General features: G+C 28.8%; 2 protein-coding genes across 3 annotated transcripts in view; one reads left to right on the top strand and one right to left on the bottom strand.

Annotated features, from left to right (window-relative positions):
* Positions 1-15000, top strand: part of LOC118449500 (alkaline phosphatase) — a 125832-nt gene that overhangs the window by 59462 nt on the left and 51370 nt on the right. The window lies entirely within an intron of this gene.
* LOC118449501 (caspase drICE-like) overlaps positions 12325-15000 on the bottom strand; it is a 15131-nt gene continuing 12455 nt past the window's right edge. Inside the window, exon 6 of one of the 2 annotated variants that reach the window (XM_085655537.1) lies at positions 12325-12855. In XM_085655537.1, coding sequence (XP_085511663.1) covers positions 12527-12855 — 329 coding nt within the window. In that variant the 3' untranslated portion in view covers positions 12325-12526. The remainder of the gene's footprint in view (positions 12856-15000) is intronic. The other variant, XM_035884153.2, reaches the window with a different exon arrangement.

Genomic DNA, 15000 nt, shown 5'->3' with positions numbered 1-15000 from the left:
AAATCGAGGTGGTGTTTTAGTAGAGCTGTTGCTATTTACGGTTTAATACGGTAAAAAAGAAAAAAAGTTATGATCGAAAGATCTTAGTGTACTTTTAACCAGCACGTAAAAGTGCATTAACCTAATATTATACATATTTATATACATGTATAAATATGAATAAATAGAAGCAGAAAAACTTTAATTATATCAATTAATTGTAATTATCATTAATAAAGAAATTGTATATTTAATAAAAAGTGAGAATATTTTTTATTTATCATTGTTATAAGAAAATTTCTTATTTTTCTGGTTATGTACTTCGTACTTTTTTTTATCATTTGTATTTATTCTCCATATACATATATGATTACGACCAGTTTGAAATATTAATTAACTAACTGATCTCTTTTTCGGTTAACTCGTTAAAATGGCTTCACGTAGATATATTGCAATATATTTTATATTATTTATATTTTATATGCTTTAATACATGTATATTTTATACACGTGAACAAGATATACGTAGATATTATATAGGAATATGAATCTCTCTTTATTATAGGAATTTATGAATACCCACGAATGTACATATGTTGGGATAAAGGAATTTTTAAATAATAGAATCACATTTCTCTCATTGAATTTCATATTTTTGAAGAAAATAATAACACAGGAACTTGCATTAAGAGAATTTACGAATTGCTCGTATATCTCTCGGCTTATTTATATCTATAATTTTTTTTTTTTTTTTTTTTGTTAAATACATTGACTTATGATTTTTGTTTTATTCATTTTCTGTTTTTATTGTTAAGATCTCCGATTATACGTATAAATGATTTGCAATAATCATGATTATGTTCACATCATTACGAATAATACACATATTTATAACAGTTGTAATATATTAAATTATGATGAAAACATTTGATTATAATTATTATATATAAAACAGAAATAACACCAATGAAAGTATTTCAATAAAAATAAAAATGTAAAACATTAAAAAGAAAAACACAACGTTCAGATGATCACTTTTCTATCATATTTATGTATTTTTATCATTATATTATAACGGTATACAAACATATATATATATATATATATATATATATATATATATATATATATATATATATAGGGTTGGTCAATAAGTAATGTTGGAATTTCTAATATAAAAGATACCAGTAATATTTATTTTGACATAAAATTTTGAAGAAGTTTTTCAGTAAATAAAATATTCAAAATTATTAAATAGTAAAATACAAAATATTTTGAAATATTAAAAGTTTTCAATAAAAAATATTCTACAGTGTTATTTATTTAGATATAAAATATAATAATCAACAGTTTTTCAGTAAAATAATAGCAAGATATAAAATTTATTTTTATTTAGATACATTCCTTTTTTATTTAGATATGAAATACTAAAAAATTTAAGTGAAAAAAATACTATAGATACTGTGTTATTTATTTTGATATAAGATAATAAACATTTTCAAATATAATAAACGCAAATAATAAAAACTTTTTCAATATAAAATATAATAGGATCTGTTATTTATTTAAATATAAGATATTAAATATTTTCAATAAAAAAATTTAGATATAAAAAAATAAACAATTTTTCATTAAAGCAATGCTTTAGAATGCAATTATTTGTATATAAAGTAATAACCATCTTCCGATAAAAAAAAAAAAAAAAAAAAAAACAACAAAATACTATATAGTATTATTTCTTTAGATATGAGGTATGAAAGATTTTCAAATAAATAAAAAAAAAAAAAATAAAAAGAAAAAAAATACTTTAATACCATTCATTTACATATATTCCATCGTATATTCATTTCTTTCAATGCAAAATACAATAGAGTGCATTATTTATTTACGTATAAAATGTTAAACATTTCAATAAAAAATATTGATGCTATTTTGTGAAATGTAAAAGTGACAAAAATGTGGAATAACTTATTGATCAAAATACATATTTATATCTATAAATTTGAACACTTTCAGGTGTAGTTGTTTAAGAAAAAAGAAAAAAGAAAAAAAAAAAGAAATCACGGCTATTTAAAAGAAACAAACACTTCTTTTCTCTCTCTCTCTCTCTCTCTCTCTCTCTATTTTTCTCTCTCTTGATAGCAGGATAGTTGTTTCAAAGAACAACGAGTCGAACAACAATCGACATTTCTTCCAAGTTCTTCTTTTTCGATGAGTTATCTCTCTTTCGTGTCTGGTTCTTCAGATCTCAGACACGATGCATGAATCGACTTTTGGATAAAAAAGAGAGAAAGAGACAGAGAGAGAGAGAGAGAGAGAGAGAGAGAGAAAGAGAGAGAGAAGGAGAGAAAGAGAGAATAGGCCAGCAACCCTAGTCTTTTCCTTGAAGCTCCTCGTCTGCAACAGAGGACTACTGGAAAACTAACCCTCGCTCAGCGTGTTTGCACTCAAATTAGAATCTCAAGAGCGTTCTTCTACGCATTGTAATGTTGGGTAAACAAAGCTACCTCGACCGGCTGGTTAGACTACCGGCTGGAAGATTCGAGTAGTGAGAACAGCCGGCATCATTGTCCACGAACGAGACGACGCTTTCAGTTCTCTGCGAACTTTACGTATACCGACGCCTACGCATCTAAATCGTCTTGCTTTGTTAAAAAGATTGAAGCAATGATTTAGATGTATCCAATAGCTGATTCGTACCAGTGATTATCGTTAAGTATTCTTTGTTTCCCCATTTTCAAAACGTTCTGATTAATTGTTTTTCTTTCGTTTTTTTTTCTTTTCTTTTTTTTTTTTCTTTTCCTTTTTTTTTATAAATTTTTACATGAGAATATAGATGTTAGAGATTTGTTTTATCGTACTAGGAAAACATCTGAAAATATTATCGTTACTTTCGATTATTTACAAACAAATCTTTAAAGAATGTGTCGTTTCAATTCAAGGATAAATATTAGATATTTCTTTTGTTTTCTATTGAAAAATCTATCCTTCTTTTTATCTCGACGATTTTGGGGAAAAAAAAATGACTTTGTGACAAATTTTCGTGACAATTGGGAATATATTGCAACGTTTTCGTCAAATAATTTCTTTCTTTAATATTTGATTTTTTTTCTTCTTTTTCTTTTTTTTTTTTTTTTAATATTATCAAAAGTAACGAAGATATTTCAGATACTCGATATATATATATATATATATATATAAATATAATTTTATTTTCGCATATTAGAACTTTGCTTTCGTCGTCAGTTATGATTTTTATTTCATCGACGCTATGAAATCGATATTTTTTGAGAAGTCTTTTTTACTAACACGACAAAATCGATTATTGACGTGATACTTAAGGTTTAAATTTTTTGTATTTTGAACGAACATAATTTTTTTCTTTTCCTTTTTATATCAAATGACGAGACTACGACTATTACTTCCACTTTTCATAAATCGTTCGAAATACTTTCCAATAATATATCATAATATCTACAAAAATTGATACGATTAAGATTCATGAAAAATGTACGTTTACGTTTCGTCGAAATAATCTCGAAAAAAGGAAGCTTCAATTTTACATTTCTTTTCTACCAAAAGTAACTACATTTTACATTTCTTTTCTTTTTTTTTTTTTTTCTTTTTTTAAAAATCCTCGAATTTTACGATAGAATGAAACATTTCGTGTTCATTTCTCCATGTTCGGGCGTACAAAGTCACTGATTAGAAACTAAACTCTGTTCGTATTCTAAACGAAATCTTGCACATCTCGCGCTTCACGGGAATTAGAAATAATTTAGGTATTCCGAATTGCTTTTTGCAGAAGAACAATTCTGCATGGGATGGATAGAAACGAGTACGAGCGAGGGTGATGGCTTGAAGTGAATTCGACGTTTAAATATAGGACTGAACGTGACTCTCCTGAATCGATGTAAAATTGCTCTCTATCTGTCTGTCTGTCTTTCTCTTTCTCTCTCTTTCTATCACCTTCTCTTTTCTATTTTCGGTGCACCGTGCGTTCCGTTGGAAATTTGACAAAAAGATTTTCCCAGTCTCGTTTCCAGGAATTATTGAAATTTTCCAATCGTACCTTCGACCCTATCGACGTTTCATTTTTCTTTTCTTCTATTTCTTTTCTGATATATCTCACAGAATATAGACACCGAAGTTTCGTTAAAATAGAAACGGAATATTCAAATACATTCTACGTTTCTACGAAGTAAAAGGTGTTAACTTATTCTTGGCTCGTGACGTACTTCTCATTCAGTATAACCAACAAGTTTGCTAATACTGAGTTCTTGTAAGAGACAAGGGTTAGAGGGGGGAAGAGAGATTGAGAGAGAGAGAGAGAGAGAGAGAGAAAGAGCATAGAAAAGACGTAAGCGGTAGGAAGTACTCGTAAGACCGTTGACAAGAGTGTTAACTCGCTTCGTAAGCTGAACGAGAAGGAGGAGTAGTACGGTCGCGTTCTGAATACAATATAACATCCGCTTAAACGACTAACCAACACTTTTCAAAGACTGTACTAACAAAATAACATCACTCTTTTACGCTTTTATTTGCTATTGTTTTAAAACTTATGCAACAACTCGATAAATGTCGAATGAATTTCGGAATAAAACAATATTGATTTACATAGAATAAATATATATAATAATTCATTTATATGACATATATATATATATATATATATATATATATATATATGTAAACTATCTTCAATTATGTTATTTTTCATAATTTTTTTTTTTTTATATAAAAGATAAAGGAAAAATTTTATTATCATAATTTTTACATCGGACTTTATTCTTTCGGTTAAAAAAGTATAATTTCAAAATGGAAGGGAGATGATAAAAAAAAAAAAAAGAAAAAGAAGAAGAAAAGAAAAAAGACACATACATGTACGAAGAGTCTAAAATATTGAATTTCAGTCAACGACGAAATTTTGCGGCATTTAAGTTAAAATATTTCGATAATTTAAAGAGCTCTATCGATTCGTCACTTTTTTGCCCTTTTCGTATCTTTCTATTCGTCAGATATATTTCAGTCAATAGCGTGTTCTCTATTACTAGAACTTACTCATAGAAAATCAATGGCCTTCTTCTCTTTCTTTCTCTTTTTCTCTTTCTTTTATCGTGAATACAAGTTAAACCTTTTAACGATTTAGAATGTAAACTTTACCATCCCAATGTAACATGGACTCTATTTCGTTGTAAAATCCCTTCAATCTGTTCCTTTAATCGAGTTAAGCGATATCGATTTTCCATAGTCATCAATTTTACAATACGTACAACGAAAATCGTTACGAATACGTTACTACTTGCCTTTCTTCTTCATGTTTTACATCTATATAAAAAATTAGTTTTTAGATAATATTTATTTTATTATTATTAAAGATCGAGAATTTTTCTATTTTTTTTTTTTTTTTTTTTTTTTTTTAAATGATTTAACAATATTTTTAAATTGCAATCGAATCATCGATTAAAAATATACGCGTTAAAAACATAAGGACATTGAAAATCGTTCACGTTTTTAATTTCTCGTTAACATTCGAAGTTCCTTCCGTTAAACCACGAGAAATTTAATATGGGAATTCCTTCGAGAGGATAGCCAATAAGCAAAAAACTCTTTGACATACAAAACTGAAATTCCTTTACTCGGATATTATCACGATGAGAGGAGTATATACCACCAATACCAACGTCAATAATGGTAGCAGTGGCTGCAGCAGCAATAGCACTGGCAGCAGCAGCAGCAGCAGCAGCAGCAGCAGCATCCTCTTCATGCACATCGATCGTACGCATAGACGGGTTAACGTTCACATATACGAATCTTGTATATATGCATGCTTATGCATTATTACTGTAAAATAGATATAAGAGAGTGTAAGCCACGTTACTAACGTTACCCACGCAAGCTTTTAACGTGGCTCGTTATCGTGTTCTGTAATTCCATCTAACGTGGTAACCAAGAATTTTTTTCGATTTATTTTTCCTCCTTCTCTCTCTCTCTTTCTCTCTCTTACGCTGTCTTTGTTTTTTTTTCCTTCCTCTTTCTTTTCCTCTTAAAAATTTTTTCCTTTTCCTTACGGGAAATTAGTTCGGAGAAACGCAAAAATGCGTCGATAAATAATGCCAACCCTGTAACCGAGTGGAAGGATAACCTTCGTGGTGTGCTACGAGCACACCCGTTATCCGAGATTTATCACTCCCGAGTGACGTTTTCGTTTTCGAAAACTCGAGTCTGACCTCCAGCTCTACCTCTCTGACTTCTTTGGAGAATGGTCGAAGAAGAAAAGAAAAAAAAGAGAGAGAGAGAGAGACAGAGAGAGAGAGAGAGAGAGAGAGAGAATGAGAGAGAGAGAGAGAGAGAGAGAGAGAAATGAAAGACTCGTTTACGCGAACAACGACGTTCACAAAATATCCGACTAGCTGAAATTATAGTTCACACAGAACGGGGAAAAAATATCACGACGAAAACTTATCGTGAAACTGTTGTCCATCTTTCTACCTCGTACTAGTTTAAAAAGGAACACAGTAACATAGTCAAAACTTTTCGGCCAATATATAGAGTTTGACCCCTTCTGATCTTTGGCATCATAACGATGTACCGAAAGTGCACGCCAAGAGGAATGAAAATGGATTATATATGCGGTATTCGTTGTGTTGTTACATCGGAGACGTCACTTTGTTCCGAATGAAATGAAATTCAACGAACGTTATATTTTCGATTATATTCCTTTGATTTTCGTTCATTTTTTCTTGTTGTTTTTTGTGGGGGTTTTTTTTTTTTCTTATTTTGTTTGTTTTATTCTGTTTTCATCTCCTTCCTTCTTGCGATATATACGTCGTTATTCAACCGTAACATTCGAACGAATCCACGATTAATTCTTCTCTTTTTTTATTTTCTTTTCGATCTAAAGAGAATAAACAAATCCAAGCCTAGATATTTTTACTGATGCAACAACCAGAAACTTTTTTCTTGATGCACGATGCAAAATATCTCAATACAATCGATGATCACGTTGTTATCGAATGTTTCTACCAACAAATATTGCTGCTTATTCTCCGTTTCCATTCGGAGCGATAAATATCAAAGAAAAATATGAAACATACGTCCACGCGTGGCGAAAGAAACGAATGGTCCCTTCGGGTGTGTACACAAATGTATGTCTTGAAATAGGTACAAAACACAAATATTCCTCTGAGCTATATAACTTCAATGTGGACAAAATGTTTTTATAAGTTGGTGTTCATCGAAAAATGTTTCGGTGTACGTGCGGGCAACAAAGAGGAGAAAAAAAAAGTTATTCGTTGTTATTTCAACGGGAACGATGTTTTAGATTAAACTTATTTATTGAACAATGAAAAAATGAAAAAAAATTGTTTGAGAAAAATTTTCATGTTACCGTGTTCCCGACATTTTTTTTTTTTTTTTTTTTTTTTTTAGCTTTAAAAGAACGTAACAATACAATAGAAATGAATTGTTCTTGTGATTTTATAACTGTATAAAGGCGTATCTTAAAATAATTCTATTTTTTTATTATTTAGTCCCTTTGAATTATCAGATAGCAGTATTTGTCACAATTTATTTTGTTAATAAAACAAATTTCGAATATACCTGAATACGTGTTATCATGAAAAACAAATTAAATCATAGTTAAATAAATTAAGAAAATAATTAATAATACCAAGAGATAGTCATTAAATAATTACAAAAAGGACAGGAGATTCAAGAATAGCATATTAATCAATAAAATTAATTAATATCCTGTAAATAAGATAAAAAGAATGACAAAATGACTCAATGGTCCTTCTACTGTTAATTATGATGCGTGATAAACGTGATGTTAAAATTGGTGCCGAATTGCGAACGTTGTAGCAGGTTTAATTTGCATTTGTGCGCAGCAACGCGACTTTCTGTTATAAATATTAAATTTCATATCATTATAAATGTTGAATCACTTGTTACGGTAAACATTGAACGATGAAGAATTAAATAAGATTGTTTGACGAAATAAAGTTTAAAACTTTAACGAGAGATTTTATTTAATAATATTTTATCGAATTTATTGTAACATTTTCATAAATGAATGACGTAACGATGTAGTCATTAAAAACTACTTTAAAATAGATACAATTATAAATTTATAAACGATAAGACACTTCAATAGCATGTTACAACGTGTATTGTCAAATTTTCATTAATTATTTATATAAATACGATGATTCATTAGTCATAAAGTTATTTGAAATGTAAAAAAAAGAAAAAAAAAAAAGAAAAATAAATAAAACGAGATAATTCAATAACCGTGGTAACTTTAAATAACATGATTGATTATTCTATAATGTTTGTAATTTTTTTCCAAACGTTTTTAAACAAACTTTTTACATACAACAAAATTATGCATACACAATACAATCCGCATACATAATTATATACGGTACGTACGTATTTATAGAATTTTTTAAGTTCATTCGCGTAACTTTTTCACCCGTTAAGCAAAACTGTTTTATGGTAAGTTATAACGAAGAAATGAGATTATGGATTAGAAATTTTTGCCGAGTTGATATTACTTTCTTTTCTTTTTTTTTTGTTTGTTTACTTTCTTTCTTTTAATTTCTTTTAATTTCTTTTATTTTTTTATTTTTTTTTTTTATTTTTTTTTTTTTATTCGACTATATCCCCAAAGTAATTCAAAATTATACGAGAGAAGGTGAATTCCGGGGGATAAGGGAAATGAGAACGGATCGTCGTTCGATTGGCAATTGGTCTACGTCGAATCAACGTAGTAAGAAAGTTTCAAAGACCCACTGAGAAGTCTATTTCGAACGGAAATTATCCCTCTTTGTGACGCTGAGGTACGCTGAAACGATCTTGTAATTACTGAACTGAATTCGATTACCCGTTTTAATGACAGCGATAAACAGAACTCGTTTGATATATTCCTCTTAACGCGTGTAATAATATCACCTTTGAAAATTATAACCTTGGAAAGTAATTCGAAACCCGGAGAAATTAGAAAATCTTTAGTGCATCGTTAGTTCCAAATATTAATCAACCGATCTTAAACGCTTTCGTGAATTTGTAATGAATACGTCCGCCGTGTTTTACTTCATTTACAATTAACTTTCATTTCTTCCTTACTTCATTGATTGAAACATCATTTAAAGTATATTGAAATAATGTTAATTGATAACTTTATTATTATTATTTCAATTTCACATAAAAATATAAAAAGTCGACTGAACGAGTAGTTCGAAGTATTTGCATTTTTTTCTCTCTCGAAATAATTCATACTTCAATGTAAAATGATTAGATCAATAATTACGTAAATCGATTATGTGAAAAATCACGTTTAAAATAAAATTTAACAATTATTTCGTATTACATCGATGTACAATTGTTTCTTTGTGTGTGTGTGTGTATTAAAAAAAAAAAAAAAAAAAAAAAGTTATATATCTAAAAGAAAAAAAAAAAGAAAAGAAAAAGAAAAAAAAAACAGAAAACAAAATGATTAAACGAAATTTTATAACTTAAAATCTGAAATAGATTATTTTTATATTGATTCGGCACGCATTATGATATATCGAAATATATTGTATTAGAAATAACAAAATATATTAAAAAATCATAAATATCAGAGTTCATTTATGTGTCTTTACAGATTGTATATCACTTGTAAGTAATCCCGAGAGAGAGTCCAGGATATTCACGATAGGTAGACATTTAGAAGCATCGAGCAGGTATGCGCTATCTACTATGGCCTCGTAGCACGTCCATGATGGATGTAAGCTCTGAGTACTCGACTGGACGTAATAGGGTTATCGAATACCCGTTAACCGTTTCCGAGTACCGTTCGTTCATAGATCATCCTAATTATTCCTTCAGGAATAGTAATATGAGACAATATTCGTCGTGTCGCACGCGACGTGATTGATCGTAATCTCTTGGATATTCTTCGATATTATCAAGATTGTACGATTTATCGATTTATCCAAAATCTTTCGCATGTAAGCGATCACGTTTCACTCGATTACATTTGTTTCTATTATTCATGCATATTTACGTATACGCGTTTATATAGTAATTGTTCTTATGCAAACAATTCGCATGAAACATTAACAATGCTTATAGAAATTTCTGACATTAAATTTCGAAATCATTTCTAAATGTATGTGTGTCTGTGTGCGTGTGTGTGCGAGAGAGAGAAAGAGAGATTCAACTTAACGATTATCATACCATACTCTTTATTTCTTAATTAATTGTCTCATAACAATAAAAGTTGTAAATGACAGTATGAGAGAGAAAGAGAGAGTGGGCGGGGGAGCAGGAGAAGGAGAAAGAGAGAATTCGAAAATGGGAAATGAATAAAGGAAGTTTCATTTAATTTGCATTTGTCGAAAAGCGTATTCAATGTCTCGATGTTGTTATACTAATGTTCACGAGTATGAATAGAGCTGTTGATTTATAAACGTATTGCGTAACATAGCGTTGTACATTCTACAAGATAATCTTTAATCGAATCGTTAACGAATGATAAATCCGACGTTGATATCGTGAATTGTTTTAAATAATATTTAATAAAACGGAAAAGTTTGATCGAGAAATACAAAGTTTAATAATAGACAATGTAAATATCTTTTGTATTATTTATGATACAGAGAAAGAGAAAGAGAGAGAGAGAGAGAGAGAGAGAGAGAGAGAGAGAGAGAAAGAGAGAGAGAGAGAAAGAGAGATAGAGAAAGAGGAAGAGAGAGAGAGAAAGTAAATCTATGGTAAATATCGTGCTTAATATCGCGATCGATAGAGAATGCACACGTTACGTTATGCCCTGTACACTTATACTAATGGCGTTCACAGAAGCACAGAACCATTTTATCAAAGCGCTCCTTTGTTAACTTCGTCGTTAGAGAAGCACAATAGCACGTTGGTAGTTCAAATACCGTATAGAACAGCTTTTACTTTACTTTTCCACGTGGAGGAAGGTAAGCGATTTCGTCTACTGAGAGAAAACTTTACTATATATACACAAAGTACATATACATATATATATATATATATATATATATATATATATATATGGTGTTCATTTATATGTAACATATTAATCGTAAACGTTCATATTGATGTTAATGTTTTCGCGATACATCTAATACATTAATACATATTCACATACCATTTTCGATTTATATTTAAATACACGAACTATTTAGAGTAAATTGATTTCTTTTTCTTTTTTTTTTTTTTTTTTACATTTTTACATTCTTATGACATACTAATTTTCATTTTCTTTTTCCTTTTTTCTCTTTTTTTTCTAATTCGTATTTATATTCATGAAAGTACTCACGTTCGTGTCAATGTACGAAAGAAATATTTATACATTTGTAAATGTGTTTATATTCATGGTTATATTCATCAAGCAAACTTTTGATATTCGAGTTAAAGGTCATGTCGTAATAGAAATTAACTAATTTAATTACATAATAAAATTTGAGAGAGAGAGAGAGAGAGAGAGAGAGAGAGAAAATGTCTTCCTTATGCAAACTCAGAAAGGACTTTTTCGAATAACAGTTTTGTTATACTAAAATGTAGTTCTGCATTATGATGTCAGAGAGATCTTGCTAGGAACATTTCTTAATTCGTAATAATACATCTTCTATGTTTTGTCTTTATTCATTAAGAGAACTCTAGAACAGAGCAGAATAGTGTTCAATGAGAGAAGCAGGATAGTTATTTTGACGGTACTTGTAGACGATAAAACGGAATCGAATTTTCGATGGATGCTTAGATCGAAACTAGAGATCTCTCTCTTTCTCTCTCTCTCTCTATCTATCTATCTATCTATCTATCTATCTGTATATATATCTATCTTTGTCTTCAAGGAACGATCCCCTTTGCTTTGTGTATCTAAAGTTACTCCAAACAGTCAACGAAAATCAATTTATACTAAATAATTCATGTTATTAAAATAATTGAATGACACGATGTAAGAATTTTGATGATTTAATTTTTTATTTTTGTTCTTTTTTTATTCTTATAAAGTAAAAATTATATATATATATATATATATATATATATATATATATATATAATTTTAATTAAACTTAAAAGTAATTATAATTTTAATTATAATTATAATTTTAAAGATATACATAAATAATTTTATTTCTGATTTTTTTTTTCCTTTTCTTTTATAATTTTACAAACTAAAGAAGATGAGAGTAAAATATGCACAATTTTATTTATATTATTTTTCTATACTTATTATTATTTTATTATTATATTTATTATTTTTTATTTTTCCTATCTTAAAAATATAACATAATAAATATATGTATATATATATATATAATTTGATTTTTGTTTTCTATTTTTTTTTCTTTTCTTTTATAAAAGCTAAGATTCCAGCACGATACACATGTATATGTATATATATATAAAAAAAGAAAGCTACATACATGGATAGATAAATCGTGCGTATAGAAATTGTAAAAAAAAGGAAGGAAAGAAAATAAAAGACGATGTCATTTATGCAACTTCAAAGATTGTAATCTCGATGATGTCAGCATGGCTTAGTCCCATAAGTTTTCTTCTCGATATTGGATGTTTTGTTTTCTTCGGTAGCTGAGTCTATCATCGGTTTCGAACGTAAAATACTCTTTTTAGGAAAGCGCACTATTCGAGTCAACATACTGACTATAGTCGGTATTTGCTTCTTCTTGTGGAAACTCTTTCGTTCAGGTAGGAAGGATTGGTAGTTAATGGCAACTCGACGATTGACGAAAGTCATCAGAGTGAGTAGATCAAGAGTTCGACCATGGATATTGAATTCCTCGCAAATGGCTTGTATGAACCAGGAACCGTTATCTGGATTGCGCCAGGAATAGAAACCTGAAAGTCATAGTTGAAAGGGATTTTCAGGTCAGTACGCATTAACTGTACTATAGGGACAATGAAGAGAGTAGATGCATCGAAATACGATTTGTTTATTCTGACACCACTGGCTCCAGGCTAAGCGTTTTACGAATTCTGTAATGAGGGAGAGAAAGAGAGAGAGAGAGAGAGAGAGAGAGAGAGAGAGAGAGAGAGAGAAAATGAAAAGAAAAACATTCGAGTAACTATTGTCTTTTGTAACTATTAAACGTTCCATTACACAAGATGTCCAACATTTTATTTAGCATATCATTATATCATATGTCATAACATATGTTATTCCTCTTTATCTTTCTTTTTCGCTAAGTTTTATGCGTAATAGTAATAATTTATAAAATATTATACATATTGTATATATATATATATATTAATTTTTCTTTAAATATTAATAATTTAAATTAAATTAAATTTAATTAAATATTAATAATTCTATTCCTTGAGAGAATCGAGATATAATAGATAAGCGGAGAAAAAAAAAAGAATTGAAAATAATCGAAACGATCTAATTATACTAATTTGTTCTCGTTTAATAAAAAATATTCGATAGTGACTTTCAATTAATAGTTCGATTTCATTGATATTTAAATTATAGGTCATGCGGCTACATTCCGAGTTTCGTTCAATTAGACGACTATCTACCTTTACAGGTATTTCGAGCTTGTAAGCGTTAAGCGTTTCTGTTTTACTCACTTACTATCCCTTAGAGCAAAGCGTTAAACGTATGTTCTAAACTAGCTACTATACACGTATTCGCAGTCTGATACGTTAACTATCCGTTTCATATTTCCCCTCCCCTTCATAGTCTCTCTCTGTCTCTCTCTCTCACTCTCTCTCTCTCTCTCACTCTCTCTTTAACACATTAATGATGCCTTTAGCTCGACACATGTTACTATCCATGATTTATGCACCAGCTGTGCATTCATTTCGCATTTAGTAACAGAGTTACGCTCATGCGTTTAAACGCATTTCTTGCTACAGTTTATAATATAGTATAAATTAACTTAAATATTTCGTTATAATCGTAAAATGAAAAATATGTGTCAATTGGATTGAAATGTTTAAACGCTTATACTTAATATTATTATTTCGTTCCAATGTGATACTTTTTTTTTTTCTTCTATCGCAAGTTAATATAAAAACGTCAAAAAGATATTATCTGTTTTGTACGTATTCCTTTTATTGAGCTATTCTACCGCGATAATACAAATAATACCATTCCATTTCAAAAGAACAAAAAAAAAGAATAAAAAAAAAAAAAAACAAAAAAAGAAAAAAAGAATATATAGCACCGATGATTTTGAAAAAGAAAAATTTCCATGTCATTTTATTTCTCCTTTTCGAAGGAAAGAATTTCTTTATCATCGAAAACAATGGTAATATTGAAATTGATCGATTTAAATGGAACACGTTGTATATAAACTCTCACAAATTTTTATCATTTGTTCATTATAATTATCGTGTATTATATAATATAATTAAAAATCTTTATCTTTAATATATTAAATATTGCATACAATATGATACAAACAGGATACAGGTCACTGTAATTATAAATAGAAACCAAAAAAAAAAAAAAAGTGAAACTATTTTGACGTCGATCGAAATGCTTGTTGGTAATAAAAATAAATAAATAAATAAATAAATAAATAAATAAATAAATAAATAAATAAATATGTAAATTTAAGGATATATTTCAGGAAACGAAATCAAACTGGACACCCTATATGTAAAGCGATCTTTATTTCGTCCAATTTCTTCGAGAGATCTCTTTCAGCTTCTTTCTTTTTTTTTTTTGTTTTCTCTTCATAAAGGAATCCTCCGCGAAGTAAACGATTCTTCCTCTATCTCTTTCTCTCTCTTTTTATTTTTTTTCTTATCTTTATTTTTTCTCTTTCTCTTCTGTTCCTTTTTATCATTTTCTTTTTTCTTTCCTTTTTTTTTTTCCTTTAACGTTATCCCTTTGATTATTCTCGAAGACAATGAACTTGGCAGGCACCCTTATCGCAATTCCGTATCACGCCGATTGTTTTGCTTATCGTTTTTCAAGCGAACAGGCAAGTATTTTTCATTAACCCAGTTTTTTTTTTTTCTTTTTTCTTTTTT

Source organism: Vespa mandarinia, chromosome 3 (assembly GCF_050613455.1).
Source record: "Vespa mandarinia isolate Hongniang chromosome 3, ASM5061345v1, whole genome shotgun sequence".
Classification (NCBI taxonomy): Eukaryota; Metazoa; Arthropoda; class Insecta; order Hymenoptera; family Vespidae; genus Vespa; species Vespa mandarinia.
The sequence above is the reverse complement of the archived record's forward strand: the minus strand, read 5'-3'. Positions and strand labels throughout refer to the sequence as shown.